We start from the raw sequence: 26,864 nt of genomic DNA, 5'->3' as shown, positions 1-26,864 counted from the left end.
TTCTCCGGAGCCGGGATTGTGTGACAGCCAGTTCGCATCATGTGACGGCAAAACCCGGGTGGAGAGAGAGAGAGAGAGAGAGTGAGGAAGAGAGAGAGAGATGGCGCAGCGTGCGCTGGAGAGAGCATACAGTTCACAACACCGGTAAACAACGGGACGCCTCAATGTCGAGGGGTTATGTGGAGAGAAAAAACAACAACAACAACAACAACAAAAAACGCACAGCACAGCACTGCACGCGCACAGCACGCGCACGTGGGTAAAGCCCTCGAGCTCGTCTAATCATCCTGATCTCGCGACACAGATGGAAAGACTGACAGAGGATCTGAAACACAACAAATAAATAAATAAACAAATAAACAAACAACCAAACGGTCGCCTGAGCTTTTTAGGATTCGGCACGAGACGCAGAGAAGAGGAGTCGGGAGAAGAGAAGGCGCTTTGATGTGTCATGGTGCGTTTGGAGCGCGCGCGTTATGTTCATCAAAGCCGTGATCAGATGCTGTGATCGGAGCGGAACTTTCATGCTCAGCTCGTGAACCGGGGATCATGTGGACACCGACAGAGGACGAAAAACTCGCAGTGGGTGAGTGAATGAGTGCTGACCCCCGTGGTGTGTGTTTTATTCTTTAATATGCGGCAAACACTCTGAAACACTCTCTCTTTTTCTCTCTCACACACACACACACACACACACACACACGTACACATGCATCTCATTTCTCAGCATGCAGCACAAACGAAAGGGAATAAGGATGCGCACCATACACTAAACACCACACACACACACACTGCTGCAGTGACAACAAAACTACTAAATTGACTGCACACGCCTGACCATAGTCTGTAATTATCAAGCTGGGAAAAAGACTGATCATTAGTCTAAAAAGAAATTGAGTTTTAATTATCTTATGTTTTTTTTTTGCTTCTATTTTTGTTACATTTATGTGTACGAACTGATAGTCAATTCTACACGGATTTTTTTGGTGCGTCGTGGTCCTTGAATGTGGTCACCAGTTCTGAACGCTAGAGGGCGACAAACTAGACAGAGGGCTCAGCCACCTTTCCAACAGGTGCACAGCAAAAATGAAAACGCAGCAATTTAACTCATGTCTATTTTTATTTTTTTTTTAGTTCAGTCATGCCATAGAATAAATATGTCGTCTAAAAATGCATTAAAATATCATAGTACTGATCATGTTGAAATCTAGCATACTAATCTGTTTAGCATTTTTACCAGCAGCAGAATATTCATGACTGAATGTATAAAATCAAATTTATAATCTATTTCTTAAGCTCTAACAGCAGCAACAATAACAACAACACAGTTATAATGAATAGAAAGGATTGTATTTAAGAGAATACAAACATATTGTTGTTGTTTTTTATTGCAAACAGGGGAAAAATCACCCTGTTAAAAATCAATATATACAGTAAATAGCTATTTTTTATGGGAAACATATTTATTTAACTCATTTTTACTCTATATTACTGTACCACAGTCTTAATAATAAGCCACATCAGCTTAATAAAAATCGATAATGGCTTTGATATTGAATTTCTTTTTTATAGAGGATTATGTTTGTGTTGGGATATTGTTTAAGTTTTACTCAGCTGTTAGGTGTCACACTCTGCTGAGTCATGAGACAAAATGGCAGTTTGCACAGCTTAGCAAGTATTTAATACAAGTGATAAACCTTATGTGAGTGAAATCCATGAGAGTTATGGATGGAGAAATATTTGATACATTTACATCCTAAATAATTCTATGTCAAAGCACATAATATAATAATCTGACTTTTGCATAATCAATAATTTTTAATATAAAAAAACAACAGACACAAGAGGACTGATGGTACATCAATCTTAAATGTGTTAAGGGGTAACCTCCGGTTCTGAAAAATAAGGCTAATGTACTGTAGAAGTGCCAAAATGCAGTTCTTCAAATATCCACTGGGAACTGGCTTATGTTTAAAATGACCAACTTTACAACAGATATAACATGTCTACAGCCAATTACAAAAAATGAGGTTGGTCTCAATAGCTAGATTTTCTAATAATTAGAAAATTACGCAGTGTTTAATTTAAGTGACCGCTGCAGTGCAGGTGTTAACCCGCTAGCTGTCTGCTGTGCCTCACTTTAGCTAACTGAGATCATTGTAGTTTAACTTACCACAGGAAATGTTGGAGTTGACACAGGATGATGTGTAGGGTGTGGATAACAAAGTTCAATCAAATGAATTAGCATATAGATTAACCATAGCCACCATAGCATTTTAGTTAAGTTAGGTAGGCAATTCAAACAACAGCCAGTCTCGTTCCTTAACCAATTTTCCATTTATGGATTAACCGGGCTTGGGCGGAGTCCGTTCTTGGCAAGATGGCGACCAGAGTTCCCACAGTTGAGCATCAAAACTGCTTTTTAAAAATTCTGTGGGTGACATTATAGAGTATTTGTCCAGTTTTTTTACATCGTCTATGGTTAGACCTGTAAGGTATTTTTTGTGATACATTTTATAAACCGTGGAAATTTTTTGATTTGTGATATATACGGTAAATATCACATATATCAATATATAAATATATTTGTGTTATATTTTGTGTTACCAACAGCATTTCTAACCAAAAAAAAGTATCTTATTAGTATGACTAAAATTATAGTTCGGAAACGTCTGATAGACTAGATGCTTAGAGAAGTAATTTGATAATATTAATATTTTAAAAGCATCAGTTCGTCATAGTAAATAAAGCAACAACAACAACAAAATATAACCACTATAAATCTAAAACCTAGGTGCAATAAACATTTCTTATGAATAGAAATTCAAATCAGATCCATATGTGTTTTTTTGTTTTGCATATGTTACATTACCAAAAATAACTAACACGTGTGGACCTGTGAAATTATTTAGTTGCAAAAGGCTGCAAAAGGTAATAGTTATACATTTAAAAAAAATATATATATAAATAAAGATTGGCAAACATCTTCTTAATAAGATAGTTTGTCCAATTATTTGGTGTTATCCTAGATAAATATGTTTAAATACAAAATTATGCACTTAGTTGTAATTGCAATATGTGTCCAAAAAATCGCGATGTAAAAAATTTGATTTATTAATATTTTTATTATTATTTATTTATTTTAATGAAAGAATGCAGCCCTAAGTGACACTTGTTTATTGCAAAAATATTTTTACCTACTTGTGTCTGGATAAAACATTTATTGGAGTTAAATGACAGTTTTAATAATAATAATAATAATAATAATAATACCTAGGATTTTTTTTCTTTTGCCATAACGTTGTTACATAGTATGATTTATACTTAAAACTTGCATATAGTTCCAGGTTCTTACTCACATTTAAGGAACTACTTATTATTATGCAAGGCACCGTACTGTATGTACACAAAAAGCTATTTTAAAATGCTGGTCTTTGCCAGCCATTTAGTTGCAAGATAAGAGACAGTGAATTTAGGGCACAATAAGGCATAACATCGCTACTAACAGGTACATCTTTGATAACGGCGTAGGGTTTGCCTCTTAAGGCGTTAGGAAAAGGAAAGTCATGGCTTTTCTCCAAAAGATCTCCCAAGTTTCTGGCGCACCATAGAAAAACAGCCATTCTCCCTACACTGCTCCTGAATGGCTCCTTTGTAAGAGGAGAAAGCAGCACAAGCCTCAGGACTTCGAATGCAGCACAGAGTTCCCACCACTAAAGCTTTGGATTTTTCCCCCACATCAGTTTTTTTTTTTTTTTAAGATTTATTTTGCCCCTGAAAGCCATGTTGGTGGTGTCGAGTGTTGTGAGAATGTTTATGTGACATGACATGTGTTAGACACTGTACCTGGAGGTAAAACCATCTTAATGAAGATTTAATGGAGAGGCAAGCTGCAAGTGACTGTTAGTACCCAGTAGCAGTCGATAATCTACTTTAGTGATATGAGCTACAGTATATGCAGATACAACTAGTGGTACTAAACGTTAGATTTGCTAATGAGATTCCCATTAGATTGTGTAGAGCAGGTCGCTTCTGCAAGCTCAACAGAAATGAACAACAGCCAGAGAGTGGCTAGTATTACGGCCACTAATTAAATCTGTATAGGTTGGAAGCCTATCACAGCTGGCACACACAGACTGTGGGCTCTTTTTCACTATTCACATTATGAATATTCATCTTCGCTTAATGAAGAGGCTGAGCTCAATTAGCGCATAACAGAAATGGCCAGCGGGCATACAGTACTGTCGAGGACAGCCACAAGGAATTGGCTATTGTTGCTCACCAGATCATTAAATTCATTAGGAGCTATTCATAGTACCTAATGTTAACCTTAGTGTCACAAGGCATGTAATTGACTTTGGTTTTGGCTGGTTTGAGATACTTGACTGTTTTAGGTTTTTTGTTATGCATCTTATTGATTTTGTTCAATTTAGGATATATTTAATGCTTAATTATGAATTTGAATCGAATTACATTATAGAATGTTTTTGCGCTGATTCTACTGTGCCTGAAAGAATAAATTATTATAGTAAAGTAAAAACCAGATTTTGTAGAGATTTTGTACCTGCTGTAGATATCACTTTAATAGCCACATTTAACTGAATCATTTATTAAATTTTATCTTCTCAGATCACACTCCGTTTTAAATTACTTTACTTTTTTTCCCTGATGTGCTTTCAGTAAAGATAGCATTGAGGTGAATAGACAGGACCGATGGTAATTAAAAATATTTGTGACTGTTTCAAAGCATTTTCAATGCTGTGATTGCTGAGAGTATTTATTTTTTTTTAGATACAAGTACAAATAAAAGTGGGCAAACAGTTTTAGCTGAAAAGACAACATTGATAAAATGTCTAGGCAGTTGTAGCCAGTTGAACAGAGCTTTGAATTCTGTATTTCTGTGTTGGAATTATACAGAGGGAGACTCAAATATTGCTAATCTAGATGGAATGCAATTAAAATGTGTCTGAGATCTAATTGGATGTTTGCTAGCACTTTTATGGACATTTCGTTCTGGAAATTTGTAGTGGGCTGTTCTGCAAGTAAACATTAATGAATGAAATGTAAGATTGATTGTTCTGTGTTATTGTTCACTTAAAAGGGGATTTTTTAAAACGTAAGAGCTCAGAAATGAACCAGCGAAGGGGACTGAGGGGTAACTGTCCGTGGTCCTGAAATTGTCTAATACATGACACTTTCCACTTTGACTGCAGATCCATGTATCTGTTAGGAGTTCCTAGCTAATAATTTAGTATTGATTTAAACTCCACAAGGGACATACTATTTATATTGCTATTGAAAGATATTATTTTTAGGGCCAATGACATTACTGATTATTAGTAATGAAAGTAAACGATAACTATTGTTTAAGACCAAAATGAATGTGCAGCCAAAATGAGGTATTGGTGTTAAAATTTTAAATGAAACAAACTCCTACACAAACCTGTGTTCCAATACCTTTAAGCATAGAAGTAGAACTTTTTAACTGTTGTTGTTGGTCTTTCGGCTGCTCCCAATTAGAAGTGATGCGAGCACTCGGCAGCATTTCTTATAAAGATAATAAATATAAAACATTTATAAAGCCAAAAAAAAATTTAAAATAATATCCAAAACAAGTAAAATTAAAACTAACCTTGTAGAACTTCCTGAAATCTAAGTCTTAACTAGCAGTCCAAATTCAGCAGCACCAGATTGCTGCTCAGAAAACACAATTGCTCATCTTTCCAGCTTCGGTTCTTCTCATAAATTGCAGACTTCACTGAAGACACTCTTATTACGAACAAGGATAACCCATACTGACAAACACGACTGACACTGATAAATGTAAAAATGTAAAATATCGGCCATGTAACGTTAATTTTACAGACAGAAATCGATTGTTTTTTATTATGAAAACTCCGTGGACAGTATGGATGGAGCCTGAAGACAAGCCAATGTTAATTACTTGTGCATTTTAAGTTGACTCAACAGTGCAACACGAGACAGTACGACAGTAAATATAGCATATTTGTGGTTACTCTAAGAAACCGTTTTAGTGTAACAATTATGAGAGCAAAACGAAAAGAAAAGACTTTTTTCTGTGGCTACAGACCACACACAGTTATAATGATGCAGATTGTTTTAAACATGAGTAGTTTACAACTTGGTATTGCATGTTTGTGGATACAATTTGCTAAGTGTAAAACAGCATGAATGTGTTGCACAGATTTGTATTTTAATACAATAACAGATTTGGTATAAAAGAAATGAATAGTTAAAATGTGTAAAGTTAACCTCAGGTGATCTGCCCATAGGCCATAGATGTTCTGATATTTCTGTGCACTTTTCTGGCCATAAGCTTTAGGATCTTAGAGGTTGCAACCTAACTGGCTTTCTGAATATTATATATATATACACACGTTGTATCAACATTGCATCAGTTTGGAGGCGGTAAAAAAACTAAACTTTAGACCACCATGACAAAAACAAGCTTTTTACATAAAAAAAAAATCTGAACATTTTATTGTTAAGTGCTAAAGTTTTGAAATACTTTTTTGCTGACTGCTAATTCTGATTTATGATCGGCCATTTGTAAGGTTATTTAAAAGATTTTGAGATTAAAGGCAGCTTTTGGTCACTTTAGGTATGCTTTTGAAAAACAAAATGCTAGCTCTGGCTTGGGATACTAGGAGCAATGTGACTGAAAAACCTTTGAATTGCTTTTAGGTTAAAAATTTAGATTGTAATCATTTTGACACATGATATTTTACAATTAAATGTGCTATTTTGTGTTCAGTCAGACTTATAAAGGCTAATAGCAAATAATGACCTTTAGTATTATAAATGCAATTTAACCTATTTTTAGTTAGTTTTTTATTCAAAATGTATGAATTCAGGCTGCGAACTTTAGTGCTATTAAAAAGAATCAAATATAAAATCACATGGTTTAGTGGTTAGCACTGTCGCCTTGCACCTCCAGGGTCCGGGTTCGATTCCTGGCCAGGATCGAATTCCATCTCTGTTTGCATGGAGTTTGCATGTTCTCCCCATGCTTGGTGGGTTTCCTCCCACAGTCCAAAGACTTGTACAATGGGGCAAAAAGTATTTAGTCAGCCACAAATTGTGCAAGTTCTTCCATTTAAAAAGATGAGAGAGGCCTGTAATTTTATCATACTGTAGGTATACCTCAACTTTGAGAGACAAAATAAGTAAAAAAAATCCAGAAAATCGCATTATAGGATTTAAAAAAAAATTCTTTGCAAATATGGTGGAAATAAGTATTTGGTCAATAACAAAATTTTATCTCAATATGTTGTTATATACCCTTTGTTGGCAATGACAGAGGTCAAACATTTCCTGTAAGTCTTCACAACGTTTTCACACACTGTTGCTGGTATTTTGGCCCATTCCTCCATGCATATCTACTCTAGAGCAGTGATGTTTTGGGCTGTCACTGGGCAACGCGAACTTTCAACTCCCTCCAAAGATTTTCTTTAGGGTTGAGATCTAGAGACATTGAGATCTCCAGGTCATTGAAATGCTTCTTATGAAGCCTCTCCTTCGTTGTCCGGACAGTGTGTTTGGGATCATTGTAATGCTTAAGGCCCAGCCACATTTCATCTTTAATGCCCTTGCTAATGGAAAGAGGTCAGTCGTTCTGGTCCCTTTGCAGAAAAACAGTCCAAAAGCATGATGTTTCCACCCCTATGCTTCACAGTAGGTATGGTGTTCTTTGGATGCAACTCAGCATTCTTTCTCCTCTAAACGCGAAGTACTATTTTGGTTTCATCTGACCATATGACATTCTCCCAATTCAATGTCTCTAACAAACTTCAGACTGGCCTGGACATGTACTGGCTTAAGCAGGGGGACACGTCTGGCATTGCAGGATTTGAGTCCCTGGCGGCGTAGTGTGTTACTGATGGTAGCCTTTGTTACTTTCGTCCCTGCTCTCTGCAGGACATTAGGTCACTACGGAGTAAGATCTTGTATGGAGCCCCAGATTAAGGGAGAATATCAGTGGTCTTGTATGTCTTCCATTTTCTAATAATTGCTCCCACAGTTGAATTCTTTACACAAATCTGCTTACCTATTGCAGATTCAGTCTTCCTAGACTGGTGCAGGTCTACAATTTTGTTTCTGGTGTCCTTTGACAGCTCTTTGGTCTTGGCCACAGTGGAGTTTGAAGTGTGACTGTTTGAGGTTGTGGACAAGTAACTTTCATACTGATAACAGATACCATAAATACAGGTAACGAGTGGAGGACAGAGGAGCGTCTTAAAGAAGAAGTTACTGGTCTGTGAGAGCCAGAAATCTTCCTTGTTTGTAGGTGACAAAATACTTATTTTCACCATAATTTGCATTTTTAATGTTAAAATCATAAGTATACCTCAACTATGAGAGACAAAATTTTAAGAAATCTAGAAAATTATGAAAATGATTTTTCATCATAGGTATACCTCAACTATGACAGACAAAATTTTCCTCTTACAGGCCTCTTCCATCTCTTTAAGTGGGAGAACTTGCACAATTGGTGGCTGACTAAATACTTTTTTGCTCCACTGTAGGTTAGGTTGATTGGCGTTCCCAAATTGCCCGTAGTGTGTGAATGAGTGTGTGAGCGAGTGTACAGTATGTGTGTGTGCCCTGCGATGGATTGGCACCCTTTCCAGGGTGTTCCTCGCCTTGTGCCCTAAGCCTCGATCCTGGGATAGGCTCCAGGCCCCTGCGACCCTGAATACAGGACAAAGCGGTATAGAAGACTAGTGACTGAGTGAGTAAAAAAGTCATATTGCTCATAAACAACTCTAATTGACTTGCTAAAGCTCAGACACCAGAGTCGCTCTTTTCAATGCTTCTTAGTTGTAGACATACCTGTGTCATATTTAACAAAACCCCAGACCAATTAGGAAGAATTCTGGTGTGACAACATTATAAGGAATTATAATTCCTTTCCAGACTAATAATCACTCAAGTCAAGCAAAATCAGATGAGACCAAAGCAGTATTTTAATAATCTACCACTGGGGAAAAGCCATTGTAAAAACCAAGATCGCATTGACAGATTTGTTTGAAACTTAAATGAAAGGTGACAGTGTACCATCTACACCAACCATTCACCACATCCACAACTAGAGAACCTGTTTACTTTGCACCTTAAGGTAAACTCTAACCTTTCAATGTAGAAACCCAGGTCACTTTATTTACAGGTCGCATTATTTGTTTTCTGCATTCATTGAATGATAATGACTGCTTTTAGGATAAACCAAGACAGGATATAACCTGACAGATTATGAAGCAAAGCTACTAAAATATTTGTAAAGAATGGCACATGGCAGGATTTTGGTTAGAGTAACTGAAGTTTGATGACTTAAGGCTGTGTTGTTCCTGTTTAGCGTTGGAAGTTGCTGAAATGTAATATTTAACCTAGGCTTTGATCAGCAAACATCTCTAGGGAAGAAGATCACAAAGGCTGATTTCTTAGTCTTCTGTTTTTATATTCTGGTGTTATTTGGAGGGCTTATTCTTCCTTTACAACATGTTTAGAAAAGTGAATTTCTTAAATATCAAATGTCAAATGTGACCATTTTAAAAAGTAGAGTAGTGATTCTGGGCAATCGAGTGATAAGAAATGTAAAAAATATAAAAGGGAAATAAGCAGCCAGCCTCTACCAGCATCAGTTGTGGTCTTTCAGCTTGATAAAAGACAATTTCCAAGGTTTCAGGGACAAATTATCTTACATACAGCCCTGTCCTGGATAAAGGGCCCAAAGCTTTGTGGGATTCTGCCTGAGAGTTCCGCTGTTGTTATGGTAACCACTAAGAAAGAGAGGCCAGCTCTGTGGACTTCTGGCTCAGGGATTCCAGCATTGCCATAACAACCCTGCGGACGGAGTATAACTATGTGGTTACATTGGTGCTGTTTAGTAAGCAAGCCTAATTTAATAGGGTGCAAAGCAGGCTAAATAGCAACCACACATACTTAGTACTGGAGTGTTCTATTGGGTACTTGTTTTGATGACATAAGCAACATTCAAAAGTGACCCATATCCAATTTTACTGAGCAAATCCAATACAGTGAACACTTGGATTATGAGCATAATTCGTTCATAAATCAAAGCAAATTTTCTCATGAGACATAATGGAAACTTAAATTATTCATTCCACAGCCTAAAAAAGAAAAATATAAAAATAATTCATACAAAATATAAAGTAAAAAATATAACAAATTAACCTGCACTCTACCTTTAAAAAAATAAATCCCGACAGATAAGTGTTTCTGTTTATGCATGCAGGCGTTGTGCGTGTGTGTGTGTGTGTGTGTGTGTGTGTGTTTGTGTATGTGTGTGAAGTAAGAGGAGGAATCAGCCTCCCCCTTCTCATCTTACACAGTAAACTTTTCTCCTCTTTTATTAGAATTTTACTCAAACACACAAACATACACACACACATACACATTAATGGAAAGACTGTTTTGTCGAAAAAATTAGCAAGGAACATAGCTAATGACACTCGCGTGAGTGCATACCAACTGAATCACTGCTGTAAAGTCAAATAAATAAAAAAATGAACCTGCACCTTTGAAAAGAATCGCGACAGAACAGTGTGTGTGTAGGGGCGCGGTGTCAAAATACACGTGCACACACATAACAACAGAGGGAAGAAAATGGATCTTTAACCTATAATGAGATTTTCTTTTGCTTTACATGCGAGCACACATGTGTGTTATAAGAAACAGTATGCTTTGTACACAGATGCTTACCAACACAAAACTAGGGATGCACCGAAATGAAATTTTTGGCCGAAGCCGAATAATAATGAAATGCTTGGCCGAAGGCCGAATACCGAACGCGGTGTTTCGCGTTTTTTTCCATTTATTTTGCCATATTATATTAATTATTTATTAAATAGTAAAATTTGCTTTTTACTATTTTGTGTTGCTTTTCAGAAAAATAAATCAAATAACAAAAATACAATTTCTAAATATTTATTTAACACTGAACATTTTTTTTAACATTCCAGCAGATATTATACAAACAAAGCACAATATAACTTAAAATAAATAAATTAGTAAAATAAAAAAATATTTTTATGTGGCTATCTTTGAAGCCCCCCTTCTTGAATAGCCTATGTTAGGCCTATAACTGACTGCTGAAAGAATGTAACATATGTGCATTAAATAGTGCAAAAAATGTGGATTCGCTGCTGCTGTTGCCGTAGCCACCGCCGTGTCTTTCTCATACTCTGCATGATGTTTGGGGTGTCTTGATTTTAAGTGATAAATTAAACTTACGTGCTGTACGTTTTTGCAGATGCACCCCCTCTGGACAATTCAGCAGAACAATGTCTGCAAACAGCCGTTTTTGCCTTTTTCTTTGACACTTTAAAGTGCTTCCACACTGCTGACATGTTTGCAGCGCGCGCCTCACACTTTGCGCGGGTTACTATTTGAGTAACTATATTTCTATTGACTATATTTCGCGTCATTAAAAACGTCATTGTTCTGCAAAATTAATTCGGCCTTTTTACTTATTCAGCTGAACACCGAAAGTGCTTTTTTTTGCCTATTTTCAGCCGAATAATTTCGGTTGCCGAACATTCGGTGCATCCCTACACAAAACACACATGGTCACAGTGTTATAGTAAACAAAACACGCGTGCACGGATGTTGATTTAATCAGTGAGAGACGAGCACTAAAACCCAGCAGCGGAGACAATTACCCACAATTTTGCAGCGCAAGAGAGAGAAAAACTGTAGGCTTATCTGAGATCACGTGACACTCAGCGTCAAAACAAGAAGCGCATGCGTGATACATGATACTCGGTACTGGTAAACCAAGACTAGGTCATTTTTCAAGTTAAAATGTATAAAAATCTTTGCTTGTCTTGCGGAACACTCGCAAACCGCGTTACTCACAATGCGAGGTTTCTTTGTACTAAAACGTGTTATTTAATCACCTGCTTTAAAGTACCATATTTCCAACATGCTGAATATAATTTAAATAAGATAAATTACTGTTTTTATGAGTGTTTTGGAATACGAGCCCACTTCCCGAACGCATTATGGTCGTAATTCAAGGTTCCACTGTATTCTGAAATGATTTTCTTGCTTAGCCACCGGCTAGTACCTGTGAATTAAGGCAGACATTCTGCACTTTAACCTCATTAGCACTGTGTACAAGCAGTTAATAATGTTCAGTATCACTGTTTGCTGGAGTTCAGGCTACACAGCACTCATTAGTATAATGGGTTTTTAAAGATTAAATCCACCTTATTCAAATAATAATCACTTAGCAAAATTGCTCCTCAGTTAATTTCAAGAAATTGCTGGGAAACAATATACACACACTAACAAAAACCCCTCTGTAAACAAAATACTCTTGCTTGTCCTTACAGACCTGGCATAGTGGGTTTATTTTTTAATATCCCTGATTTAAAAGTCCTTGGGGCGATGAGTTGTTTGAAGAACCCCACTGAGTGACAGTGCTTAGTAAAGTAGTACAGCTTTAATTTGGCAATTTTCCCAAAGGGTCTGACTGGCGTTGATGGCAGCAAGGATTCATTTCTTGCTTTCTAGCTTTCCCAAAGAAAAAAAAATCCCCAGTTTGCCATGTTCTACGCTCCCAAAATAGAAGTCTAGAGTCAGCTATTACAGTAAGGCACTTTTGTCTGCTGAAAGGCGACTCTGTCCTTCTTGTCTATTGATTAGGACCTTGTTAATGGCTGTGTTTGCTTTGCTTTGGTGTGTCTGTCTGTCATATGTAATCATATGGTGATGTATAATAGCAGAGGTCAGATTTTAGGCCATGTGATCTAATGAAATATTTGCAGGTCTATTTTGGTTCCTACTTTTAGAATAGGACACCAATTAATGATGTGTCTCCATGTGGATGTCCACCTGTAAGAAACAAAAGTCAAAACAATGAATTCAGGATTTTAATACATTCTGTTTTCATGCTTTGTTCTTAATAATGCTAGGTTATTAGAGGACAATAACCAAGGAGATTTATTTTTTTTAACTGGATAATTGGTTTTTCAGGGTTTGAGATTTGAAGGCCTTAAGAGCCTGGTCCTTCCCCACCAAGGTACAGTTCATAAGCTATTTCGATTCAGTTATTTGTTGTCAGTCATCAGAACCGGTTGCATGGCACTTTGCATTTAAGCATTTAAAAGATGCCCTTATCAAGGATGACTTACATTTTTATCTTATTATGTATCTGAGCAGTTGAGGGTTAAGGGTCTTGCTCAAGGGCCCAACAGTGGCAACCTAGGAGCTTCCAAACCATAGTCCAATGCCTTAACCACTGAACTACCTCTTTACTGGGGTAGAACAAAGAACTGCTTACATCAGGGGATGGGGCGTGGGATTATCACGACCAACTGAAGGTTTGTAACTGCCATCTTTCAAACATGGACTTAATAGCCAGCTTTCTCGTAAGGATGGTTTATCCCAAAGTAGAATTGCAAGGCCAGGGGAACTGCTTGCAAAGCCATGATGAAGTTTGCTGTTGTTTTTGATGTGCTTGTCGCTAGCATTAAATTGTATTATTTAGATTTTTTATTTTTTTTTGCTAGATTTACTTAGTAAGGATGTACACAAACGTGTACAGTGACATAATGTTGTGACTTTCTTGCTTATGGAAAAACAAAGACAGTTCTTAAGACGTTCGCTTTTGAACCCCCTCTGAACTGGCACTAGCACTAGACATGAACCTGCACCTGGTTCTCTTCAGTGGAAAAGGAGTAAAAGTGATCTCAGTGCTATCAAAACTACCTGCAAGGATTTATTAGTATAAACTATCAAAGAGGGAGGCAAAAAAAGCAGACAATGCAGGCAAGTTACAGTACAGTTGACATTTTACATATAACAAATCACTCAGGCTTTGTGCTATTTCTAGTTTTCCAGTAAACTATCGATCTTACACTCTGAGGCTTTCACACTTTTTCACACAAGTTTTTGTGAACATATAAAAGCACATATGTGTGCTCATATGTGTCTCATAATTTCAACAAGTCTGTTGGGGCCAGAAAATGAAAAAGATTTTTTTTTTTTTCTGAATTTAAAAGTCTGGCAAAAAGTCTGGATAATTTCATTGCAAAAGTATAGACAGAAAAATACCCACCATCCCGGATGTGATTGTGCTAAGCCTCGCTACTTGACTGTGGTTGCTAAAGAACCAATCTTATGTGGTTAAGTATTAAAGTTAACCAGTTTAAAAGACAGTTTAGGATTTTCAGCTTTTCTTCACTGCTTGAAACAGTCTTGCTTGGGAGCACATGCTTGAGTTCTCACTGCATGACTCAGTGTTAATGCTCCCTCGCGTGTTGCTAATGCGTGTGTGTCCTGTTGCAGTCTGTTTGGCCTGGCTTCTCTGTTACCATGGCTTTGTGTCAGAAAGAAAGTTTTACATATAGCTTAATGTAGTGATTTCCTTTGACTGCAAACTCAAAATGTATTTGAAATAGTTAATTGTATCAGCTTTCCCCAACTATTCCACTGCCGATCTTCACTCTAGGTGAAAATTGGAAATTCCGACTTAGAGAGCATGGCGTCAAATAGCCCTGACAGAGGAAAACTAAAATTGTTGTTGTGATTATGAGGCAAACAGCTTTTGGGACTTGTTAATCTCTTCTGTATGCTCATCTGATGACTGTCCAAGTGCCAAGATAATCAGATAAAGGTCAGATTCGGTAAACAGATTGATCCTCGCAGGCTGAGCAGTAAGCATGCAGCAGAGCAAACCTTTCACAGTGCAATAATTATTGAAATGATCCTATGGACATGTTATGCTCTATTCTGTATTTGGGATTGTCCATTGCAGATTTTACATACTTACTAGTGATGTCAATAGATACAATGTTTTAATTTAGTTATGCACAGTCATAGTCATTACAGCTTATTTTTAAAAAGTAGTTTCTCTTGAAGGTAGCTGAAGCACACTTAAAAACTTTGGTTTTATTTAATTATCCGTGCTAAACATGCCATTATATCACACAGCCGGGTAACCACGCTGCAGTTACTGTATGTGAAGTCATTCGGCTTAAAACTGACAGCCCTAATACTTACTGTATATAATACAGTATATAATAACTAAAACATGCTGAAAAAAATAATCAAGGTTTAAATAATGTACACAAAGCTACAAGTTTGCTGTTAGCATTTTTTCTTAGCAAGTTGATTATGAAGGCTGTACTGAAAGTAAAGCAAAAGGGATCATAATGTCTTATTAACTGATATAGGTCATTTAAATTGCACAATTTGGTAAAGTAACTGTTCCTCTATCCAAAGAACTACTCAAAGTAGTCTTCATCACAACAGATGCATTCATGCAACTCTCAAATCCTCTTTGGAAATCCTCTTTGACACAGTTGATGGTCCACCACATGGTTTGCTTTCAGTGCTGGTTTCTCTTCTTTAACCTTCTTCATCCATCTGCGCACATTGCTCTTAAAAGTGGTATCTCTGTTAACGTTCTGTAGTGCAGTGGGAGACCATCAACTTTGAGTGCTTTAAATAGAGAAAGAGTCGCTTCTCCAGCATGTGCAATCTGAACTACCCAAATCAGTAAATAAAAAAAGTTATGCCTACTTATGTAGTTTCACTACAGCCCTTGTATATTATTATATTTGTTTCTTATAGCATTAATGAGATGTTAAACTTTCCTTTCATACCACACCAATTTGTTGGTCCTAACTTTAGTTTAAAAAAATATATAATTAAAGAATGAATTAGAGAATTGTACAACGTTCAAAAGGAAGTCGCTGTTATTTTTAGAGGCTGTTAGCAGGCATTATGCCACTAGCTTTTCTTTTTTCTCATCCTAAGGAAAAGAAAAAAAAATCCAGAATTCGTAAAACTCCCCATCTAGAGGAATTTCTTGCATCAAGTGCTGACACTGAAATCTCCTTCAATTAATATTCAATAATTTTAACACTACACACATAAAAAAAAAAATCCATATAATTATTTGTGTATATTTTAACTGTTTATGAATACATGATTAGACAAAATCTTGTGACCGATCAGATTTGAGAACTATGTGCTATAGGTTTTTAGGTGCAAATGTAATCCTGGGTGTCCTTCAGTTTGGCACAAAAGCACTATACAAAAAATATTTATGACAAAATCTACAGGGCTCATTATTGAGGAACAACCTTAGCACTGGAGAGGAAATGAGCAAAGGTCAGTGAACATTATAAAAAATTAATATAAATTATGAACAAGCATCTCACATGCTTCCGCTACTGATACATTTCACCCGTCTCTGATTTCATATTCTTTAGTTCCCCCATGTGTCTTCCTTACCTCCATTCACAGCATCATTATCTGTTGTTATTTCTGATTTCCCTCTCCCTCCCCCCCTCTTGTATTTCTGCTGGCCCGATTTCCTTCCCTGCACTAATGGAAGTCTACTGCAACATTAAAGAGAATAAATATTTAAGCCTGATTTGCCATGCACAGTGATAATATACTGTTATCAGAAGGATTACCCAGGATTCTCTAAAAACACTGATGCACCTCTGCAATAAGTATTGTGTTGTGTCATTAGCCGTTACTTCCACACCGGTCTATGTACGTTGCATTCATTGTTTTTTGTTTCAAATAAAATATTAATGAACCCAAAAATAAAGAAATGCCCTTAGTAATAATATTCTTCTTCTTTACTTATATTAACTGAATTCTAGTTAATGTTAGCTAAAATTTTAACTCCTATTACAACTGTATTGTAAAACGTTTCTAACATAGCAACACCTTTGGAGCAGAGAAGAAATATAAATACTTTTTTGTATTACAGTATTTAATAGCCTTTTCTTTGCTCTTAAAACAGGTTAAACAAAATAGGATCATTCTATAATTTGTGCAATAGTAATAATTCTCCCTGGACTTACAGATATTATATCTATATGCATACTGATGGAATCCAGAGCATAACTATTGTACCAGGGGCATTCAAGTCAAGCTTGTACGAAATTTCTTGTGAATAAAGACATAAACCTGATTTACATTTACAGAACACTTAAAGCAGAGCATGGTGATGAGACTCTTGGCCGCATTGAACGATTTGAATGGTGCAAATATTTTTAAGAAGGCAGTACGTCAGTAAATGAGCCTGGCCGAGGTGGCTCTGGGTCCAGCGCATTCGTTTCCTGTGAACATTCATGCACCTGGTTTAATCACCAAAGATGTTCTGTTTTTGCAGAACAATGCATGACCTCACACCACCCACTGCACCACTTGCACATTACAAGATGTCAGCTGGACGTTACTGCTACATCAGCTGTGTAGTCCTGACCTCACACCAACCAACTTCCACATGTGTGGGGCATTAAAGGAATTCCTGTGAGGGCAGCGTTTCAGACATGAAGCAGGCAATCACGGTTTTGGTGTACTAAAAAAATCTTTCTACTTTGATGGTGTTCAAGCACTAGTGAAACACTGGGATAAGTGCATGAATTAGCAGGTTTTACTCTCATAACTGTGTTCTGTTATTCTTAGGTTAACTATTAGTTATTTGGTTAAATATTATAAGTCCATGTTTGGCCTAAACAAGTTGAGAGGGGTAATTCTAGTTTCAAACAAAAAAACCTCTCTTGATATTACATGTACACTATATTTGCAACTGTTAAATTCATATAATGTAAAAACTATCTATGCTGTAGTAAAATATATTATTATTATTATTATTATTATTATTATTATCTGTGAATATTTTATTATCAAAAGTCCTGGTTTGGAATGAACACCCTTTGTACAAATTATGCAACGTTACTAATTGCTTGAGACTAAAATCAAGTAAGAAGTGGATTTTTTTTTTTACTTGGAGCCTATTGAAATTACTGTGACTAAAATTTCCTACATTTCTGTTTAAAAGTGGTCAGATATGAAGTGGTTCCCTTTAGTAAGTTCAGGGGGAAAAAGGTGCTAAACAAGACTTAGAATATTGTTTTGTGGTCAGTGCAAGTTAATGAGACCAGGGAACCATGGGAAATTGTGATGCAGCAACCCATATGGGTAACGTTTTATAACTCAATATTCGCCTGTGCAAATTCCTCCATAACACATTTGGGGAGTGGGAGGTTGTTTGGCTTCTTATATTATCTGATGCTTTTGTTGATTCACGCTATGATCTTACAATGAACTAATCTTCAAAAGAAGTGTTCATTTTGTTTATTTTAGGGTTCTCGAGGTCTCTCAACCAGTCACCGACTTCATTACGTATTTATTAAAGAAGGCTGGTGTAGTGTTAGCCTGTGAATCCAATGATTTCTGAGCAGGAGTAAAACATATTGCCAGTAAATACGGTATCTCTTATTAGCCCTGAGTTTTGGGGTAGGATCGTTAGCTCTGTTGATATATAAAAAAAATTAATAAAAAAATATATATATATATATATATATATATATATATATATATATATTTATTATCATCATTATAATGTGCTTTACATGCTCAAGGAACTCCAGGTCCATTCAGCATTTATTACTGTAGTTATACTTAGCTGGTTATATAGCACTTGCAAGCCTAATCCAATTACGTTTTACAGCAAATGGCACAGATAACTGGCTGTTATCATCATGAAGTTGAACAGGGCAGAACGACACTACCAAACATCCCCAGGACATGACATGACCAAGTCACATGTCTCACTAATTACTCAGACCTGCGTCTCATTATGCCTTGTTAACATCTCTGTTTAAACTAATTTTTTTAAGTGTCTCTCCGTATCCATAGTTCATGTCCCTGGTTCTTGTGTTCACACTTTTGTTTGTTTTGTTTTTACTTTCAACTATAAATTACCTGCTCTTGCATCAGCCTCTACCACTGATTCATGACATCTGTGTGGAGATGTCTGTGTAGATTTCCTCCGGGGTCTCCGATTTCCTCCTACCTCCCAAAACCAGGCTGGTAGGCGGATTGGTGATGCTAAATTGCCCTACGTGTGAACAAGCGTGTGAATCCACTAAGATCCTGACTAGGATAAAGCTCTTATTAAAGATGACTAAATCAACAAAAGACGACACATTATTCATTTGCATTAGTTAAAGCACTCTAAGGCACAGTATTTTTGTTGTATTTTGTTTGTTTTAACACATAAAATTGAAATAGTTTGTAGATGCTGAAGCTAGAATAAATAGTCTTATGTTTAATAGCTTATTGTATATTACCAGCTATAACGTAATGTTTCTTTGTCTCTGCTGCTACTTTTACAAGAAATGTTTACTATTTTTTTTTATCTATCACAGTATATCACATTGTCATGTTGTCATGTAGCTGCTCTTTTTCTTATTTATGGTGTCAATTTGGTTTGTCTTAGAGATCCGGTTAATTACGTGCCTTTATCTTAGTAAATCGTCTGTTTATTTATGTTGCATGTTTGTAGCACCTTGGTCCTGGAGATACAGTACGCTGTTTCATTTCACTGTGTACTGAACTGTATATGGTTAAAATGACAATAAAAGTCTACTTGACTCGCCTTGTTCGTACAGGACACTAGCTGGCCAACATTGACTAGCTAATGTTAGGTTGGTAAATTGATTTTTATCAGGCTAATATAGTTATTTGTTTGCAGATAGAATTAGCTGGCTAACTTTGACTTGCTAATGTTAGATTGGTTGAGTAATTTTTGCTGGCTTATGTACAGTATTTATCTTTTTTAAGAGGAAGCCAGCTAGCTTACATTGACTAGCTAATGTCAGGTTGGTGGACTGATTTTAACTAGTTAGTATCTGTTTGTAGATAAAAATGAACTAACTATATTAGGTAGATAGCTCACTCACTTACTGTCTTTACCGCTTTATCCTGTGTTCAGGGTCGCGGGGGGCCTGGAGCCTATCCCAGGAGGCTTAGGGCATGAGGACCCTGGACAGGGTGCGAATCCATCGCAGGGCACACATACAATCACTTACTCATCCACACACAAGGGGAAAGACAATCAGCCTAATCTGCAGTTCTTTGGACTGTGGGAGGAAATTGGTGAATTTTTAAAGGATATATACATATATTACAGATATACATATACTAAGACATTGTGATTTATATAATAGATATAGACAGTCAGTGGAAAGAATGAAAACCCTTCTATTTCTCAGCCTGCTTGTCATGATCTCTACCAAACAGAGAACAGAGAGTGCTCTTCTCATTTGTCAGGACGCATGACCCGGGGCAGCACAGAGCGTGTGCAGGGAAATTTTTTTTAATAAAAGTTGAGAATGATTATAACACTCGTGCGATCTGTTTTCTATGACTCGTTTGCATGTCGTGTTTTCCTTTCACCCTGTGGTTTGCCCTGCTCCTAGAGGCACGGGACTGACTGGAAAGGTCTCCTACTCAGAAGTACAAAATGTGGAGGGAGGATGCTAGTGGACATCACCACAGGGCTCGACACTGGAAGCACGATTTTAGGGGGAGCGTGGAAAAAAAAAATTGTACAATAATGCAATTAGTAAAATGACTCACACTACAAAATGCCACTAAATAAACCATAGTTTATTCATATTCTTTTTTTATTTATTCATGAAATGGCTTGTAAATGAAGATGTAAAACCAATTATTAATAACCCCAGCCATCTCCCCTGTCCCTTACTTCAATTTCAGGAATTGAAGTTGGATTAAAATTGGATTTTAATTATTATTATGATTGCATTATTATTATTATCATTATTATTATTATTGTTGCTGAAAGCTGTATATACACTGGTATCCATATCATTAGCAGAGGCTCCATGAGCCGTCTCTGCAGGTGTCTCCTCACAGTCTTGTGTCTGCTGGATTGTGTGTGTACTATGCGAGAGTGTGCTTAATTTACTGCTACTACTGACAAGGGGATCTATTAACTGTGTGGCCATGCTCCCTTCGAGGCACAGGGAGATTTCAAATTTGCTTGCACGATGGAAGCTGTTTTGGTTGTGTGTTAATGATTGATTATCACAGGACTCAATTGTGTTTCCCACTGAGCTGAAAAACATGGTACAGGTTAACCACTTAGCCAGCGTGTGAGGGAATTTATCCTGGGTCACGTCCTCCATCAAGCCAAGGGATTTTTTTTTTTTTCTTTTTTTTTTTTTTATCGCTGCACATGCCGTTAAAGTGACATAATAAGTTAATTGTGAACAGGATATGACCCAGTTAACACTCTGTAGCATGTAGCTCAGCTGTTAAGTAATGCCGTTAAGCTTAGCTGTTAGGTATTGTAAAGGATAGTAGCATATACAGGACAGACTGGTGAAAATGAGCTACAGGGGCAAAGCAATAACAATGCATAAAGGAGAGGCTCTGGACAATTACTTTCTAGACATCTTTGGTTTAAAAGACTAAGGTGATAAAAAAGATGCCATTAGAAGTTTACAACCCTAAAGGGTTTTGTGACAAAGGGAGTTTGTAGGTCATACAATTTAATTTTAATTGGCTAAATTATACCACTATGATTATTCTATGTAAAAGCACATTTGCCTCATCAAAGCTGCATAGAAACAAGCTGTGCCACGGAGTGCATTCTGTTGCTAGTAGACGTGTTCGAGTCGTGAGAGCTGGGGCTTTGTCTTATATGTGGGCGAGAGCGAGTGGTCAAATATAAAGCTCACAGGATTAAAAAAGGCCACGTTCATTAATATGCAAGCATACAGTGTGCCAGCCTGAAGCTGTGCATCATTTACTACGCTTGATCTTTCATCTATAGTAACTGCTCTGTCCTGGTTACACCCAGAACCTGTCCTGTGAAACAGAAACACCCTGCATCTCTCACAGGCAATGGGAAGAGAAAAATGGTCCAGTGCACACTTCCAGTTGCTAGCTAGCTACTTACTGGTATATAAAATAAGCATTTGGAATATTTCTGGGAGAACTACATGTCCTCATATGAGGACATTGGGGTCTCAAGATGTCAAAACATGTCAAATCAAAGTTGTTGTAGTGAAAATGTAAGGTGCTAATTCCCATTGCAACTAATACAATAAAGAGGCAGCAAAACATTCTTTCTTTGTCTGTAACAGATAAAAAAAGTAATAGCAAGAAAAATGTAAAATGCAGATACGTCTGTCAAAGTTGCATTACGGAATATGCAAACAATAAAATGAAAATCAAAAAGGTTACTTATTTTGAGGACATTTAAAAACATGACTTACTAAACTAACAAACAATTCAAAATGCACCTCAGTTACATGTAAGTTTTATCAAGCAAACAGCAGCAACTAAAACTATAAAATAAAAGCACAGCGTTGGTGTTTACTTGCAACTATTCATCTTTTCATTGAATAAAGCAGACAATAAAATGATCTGACAGGTAATCCTTGGCTTTAATAAATCCATCAGCATGAAATTTTATTTTTGGAAATGTTGATCTTTAGGGAATCTTACCCATGAAGGTTTCTAAAGTTAAACAAGTCCTAAAAAAAAGATCCATAGATTTCTATTCTTCAACCTTCCGCTGCTGACAAGCTACCAAAGAAAAATCTCACATCAAACACAGCTCACTAACTACAAAAACACTTCAATGTTGTGGTTATAATATGACAGGCAGTAACTGTCAATTGTTAAATAAACCTTTTTTTTAATGCTCAATAAACTTGGCCACTTGGGTGCAGGCATAGTGATGTGCCGATCTAGTAAAAGACTATTAGATACAACAAAACCTGATTAGCTGTTTAGTTAATAAATCATAATTCATGCCTGCATTTGGTTACAAGGCAAGAACCTTCTGTCCAAGTTCAGCAGGGCCTCAGCAAAAACTTTCAATCTTGACTAATAAGAGAACAACAGGTCCTAAAGAAAAATGTATAAGTTATAGGAATGTTTGTCAATAATGCAACAAGGAATGTAACATACAGTGGTGGGAAAAACTATTTGCCCCCTTCCTGATTTCTTATTCTTTTGCATGTTTGTCACACAAAATGTTTCTGATCATCAAACACATTTAACTATTAGTCAAAGATAACACAAGTAAACACAATGCAGTTTTTAAATGATGGTTTTTATTATTTAGGGAGAAAAAAAAATCCAAACCTACATGGCCCTGTGTGAAAAAGTAATTGCCCCCTGAACCTAATAACTGGTTGGGCCACCCTTAGCAGCAATAACTGCAATCAAGCATTTGCGATAACTTGCAACGAGTCTTTTACAGCGCTCTGGAGGAATTTTGGCCCACTCATCTTTGCACAATTGTTGTAAATCAGCTTTATTTGAGGGTTTTCTAGCATGAACCGCCTTTTTAAGGTCATGCCACAACATCTCAATAGGATTCAGGTCCGGACTTTGACTAGGCCACTCCAAAGTCTTCATTTTGTTTTTCTTCAGCCATTTAGAGGTGGATTTGCTGGTGTGTTTTGGGTCATTGTCCTGCTGCAGCACCCAAGATCGCTTCAGCTCGAGTTGACGAACAGATGGCCGGACATTCTCCTTCAGGATTTTTTGGTAGACAGTAGAATTCATGGTTCCATTTATCACAGCAAGCCTTCCAGGTCCTGAAGCAGCAAAACAACCCCAGACCATCACACTACCACCACCATATTTTACTGTTGGTATGATGTTCTTTTTCTGAAATGCTGTGTTAATTTTACGCCAGATGTAACAGGACAGGCATCTTCCAAAAAGTTTAACTTTTGTCTCGTCGGTCCACAAGGTATTTCCCCAAAAGTCTTGGCAATCATTGAGATGTTTTTTAGCAAAATTAAGATGAGCCTTAATGTTCTTTTTCCTTAAAAGTGGTTTGTGCCTTGGAAATCTGCCATGCAGGCCGTTTTTGCCCAGTCTTTCTTATGGTGGAGTCGTGAACACTGACCTTAATTGAGGCAAGTGAGGCCTGCAGTTCTTTAGATGTTGTCCTGGGGTCTTTTGTGGCCTCTCGGATGAGTTGTCTCTGCGCTCTTGGGGTAATTTTGGTCGGCCGGCCACTCCTGGGAAGGTTTACCACTGTTCCATGTTTTTGCCATTTGTGGATAATGGCTCTCACTGTGGTTCGGTGGAGTCTCGAAGGTTTAGAAATGGCTTTATAACCTTTACCAGACTGATAGATCTTAATTACTTTTGTTCTCATTTGTTCCTGAATTTCTTTGGATCTTGGCATGATGTCTAGCTTTTGAGGTGCTTTTGGTCTACTTCTCTGTGTCAGGTAGCTCCTATTTAAGTGATTTCTTGATTGAAACAGGTGTGGCAGTAATCAGGCCTGGGATGACTACAGAAATTGAACTCAGGTGTGATAAACCACAGTTAAGTAATTTTTTTAACAAGGGGGGCAATCATTTTTTCACACAGGGCCATGTAGGTTTGGATTTTTTTTCTCCCTAAATAATAAAAACCATCATTTAAAAACTGCATTTTGTGTTTACTTGTGTTATCTTTGACTTATAGTTAAATGTATTTGATGATCAGAAACATTTAAGTGTGACAAACATGCAAAAGAATAAGAAATCAGGAAGGGGGCAAATAGTTTTTCACACCACTGTATACTGTACTCATACATTGTATGTACTGTACATACACTACCTGTTTGGACACACGTAAAGATTTGTACGCACCTTCTAGTTCAATCGTCTTTACTGATTTTAAATATGCAATAATGTCATTTGAACAATTGGTATTAAAATGTGTCTGCTACTTATACTCTGTTAAGTCTTCATAATAGCTCTAATCTGAGGTACTGTTAATTGGTGATTTTTGAGACTGGCAACTCTAAATGAACTTCTCCTCTGCAGCAGAAGTACATTTTTGTCTTGCTTTACTGATAAGAGCCAATTTCATCATGGTGCTTGCAAATACACTTGAAAATACTGTTCCTACAAGAACTATTCCAGAACAGTTCCATGAACTTTGTGTCGTAAAATAACCATTGTTGTGATTATTTAATTACCTACTGTAATCCCATACATGTTATTTCCTAGTAAGATAAGGATTGGATTATTTATATGCAGGAATAATCTTAAAACTCTCAAGTTTATTCTAAATTTCTCAAAGTTTAAATAAAATGTTATTATGATTTTGTATTTCGTCAAAAGGCAATTGTCCACCATACCAGTGACTAATGTTCTCACTGTAAAACAGTTCATTTGATTTTTAAATTGTAAAATAATCAGCAAGTTCATGTATTATTTCTGTGAAAAACAAAACTATTCAATTTAGGTCGTGATAATTATGCAGTCCTTGCTAATTTTTTCATTTTGGATATTTGTTCTGTTGCCATCTGATGCCATCTATAACATTGTTGTACTCAGTGGTTGAGATTGGATTCATCAACGGGGAAAAAAACAAGCATGAATTTAAAGCTCTTATGCTGAGATTAGTACCTACAGTACGAATCTCGCATTGAATGGCATTAGCGTGAATCTCACAGCTGCGATGGATTGGCACCCAGTCAAAGGTTGCTGTAATAGGGCAGTTCTATCACTAATTTGCAAATGTCTTGCTGCTGTTGTTTACTTTGTGGATCTTGGCCTGCCAACCTAGTTACCCGAAGGAAAAGAACTTCTTCCTTTTCAAAGAAGAAAGGATGAGAGGTTATGGGTGTCATCGTATTACACATCCTTAAATGTGTTTACTTTATCCAGCTTTAATTGGCAATAAAAGCAGTGACCTGAATGCAGAGTGATCATGTTAGCTTGGAGGCATGCTACAGTAGTTTTCTTTAGTGAGTGTGCTTGTAATTTTACCTCTTTTTTTTTGGGGTGATTCAAAGGTGTAGGAAAACAACGCGAGTTCCAAGCATTACCAAACACAAGTCACTGGATGATAAGCAAAAGAGTGAACACTTTCACAGAGAGTCATCGTGTGACACAGCAGTTTTTTCATGTGAAGGGAATCCAGTGTCCAGTGCTTAATAAATGTGATTGAAACTGAGATTGAATTGCAAAAAAAAAAAGTGTGTGAGAGAGAGACACAAGGGTGAGTCTGTCTGCCCTTTGGTCTTTTAGAAAAGACAGTAATAGAAACGATACATTCTTTTTCAACATAATTTTCTTGCTTTTCAGTACACAATATCCATTTGTCAACAAGCGTTCATATTCCTTCATTAAAAAATGTTTTAGGCTAAGCTGCGAGCCACAAATGCACTGCTGTCTTCACTTCTTCATCAGAATTGAATCTTTATCCTTAAAGGGATGCTTTCAGGGGACCAATTAGGTGAAAGACCAATGGAGCAAGATCAGAACTATAGGAAGGATGCTTAAATAACTTAAAACAAGGTTTTTGCAGAGGCAAAACTGTGCAGATATGCATTGTCATGCAAGATCACAACATCCTTGGACAGCAGTCGTCTGCATTTAATCTAAAGGCTTAATCTGGTCTTCAGATCTTCAATAGGCATTTCATTGTAACGAGCACTGTTGATTGTTGAACCTTTTTCCTGAGAATGTTCCAATACTGGCTGCTAATCCTGTGTAGTGTCACAGGGGGCCTGGAGCCTATCCCAGAGAACTTAAGGCACAAGACGGGGTACATCCTGGATGAGGTGCCAACCCTTTGCAGGGCACAACCACATACACACACACAAAACGGGCAATTTGGAAATACCAGTCAACTTACAGCGCATATCTTTGCACTGTGAGACGAAACTAGAATATCCAAAGGAAACCTACCAAGCGTTTGGAGAATATGCAACCTCTACACACACACAGACCGGAGATGGGATTCTAACCCTCAACCCTGGAGGTGCGAGGCCAAAGTGCTAACCACTAAGCTACAGTGTGACCTCTACTCATTTATATGTGGTGTCCTTTTTGAGTTGTCTTGCGCTTTTAAGCACATAAACAAACATAAAAACACTGTAACTTATAAAGATAGATTTTCTATAATTAATTTTTATTTTGTTTTAGATTAATGGTAAGTAAAAGTTCAGACATGATTAAAACTAAATAAGCGTAATGTTTTAAAAAATAAAGTCTAATATCAGGCATAAACAG

At 36.8% G+C, this 26,864-nt stretch overlaps 1 protein-coding gene across 1 annotated transcript in view; it reads left to right on the top strand.

The window, feature by feature from the left end:
- The first annotated feature begins 498 nt into the window (after window positions 1-498).
- Window positions 499-26,864, top strand: part of dock3 (dedicator of cytokinesis 3) — a 271,714-nt gene continuing 245,348 nt past the window's right edge. The window contains exon 1 of the mRNA XM_053483930.1: window positions 499-586. Within this exon, the coding sequence (XP_053339905.1) occupies window positions 550-586 (37 nt within the window). The 5' untranslated portion in view covers window positions 499-549. The remainder of the gene's footprint in view (window positions 587-26,864) is intronic.

Source organism: Clarias gariepinus, chromosome 23, assembly GCF_024256425.1.
Source record: "Clarias gariepinus isolate MV-2021 ecotype Netherlands chromosome 23, CGAR_prim_01v2, whole genome shotgun sequence".
NCBI lineage: Eukaryota > Metazoa > Chordata > Actinopteri > Siluriformes > Clariidae > Clarias > Clarias gariepinus.
Note: the sequence above shows the minus strand (reverse complement) of the source record. Positions and strands in the feature narration are given on the sequence as shown.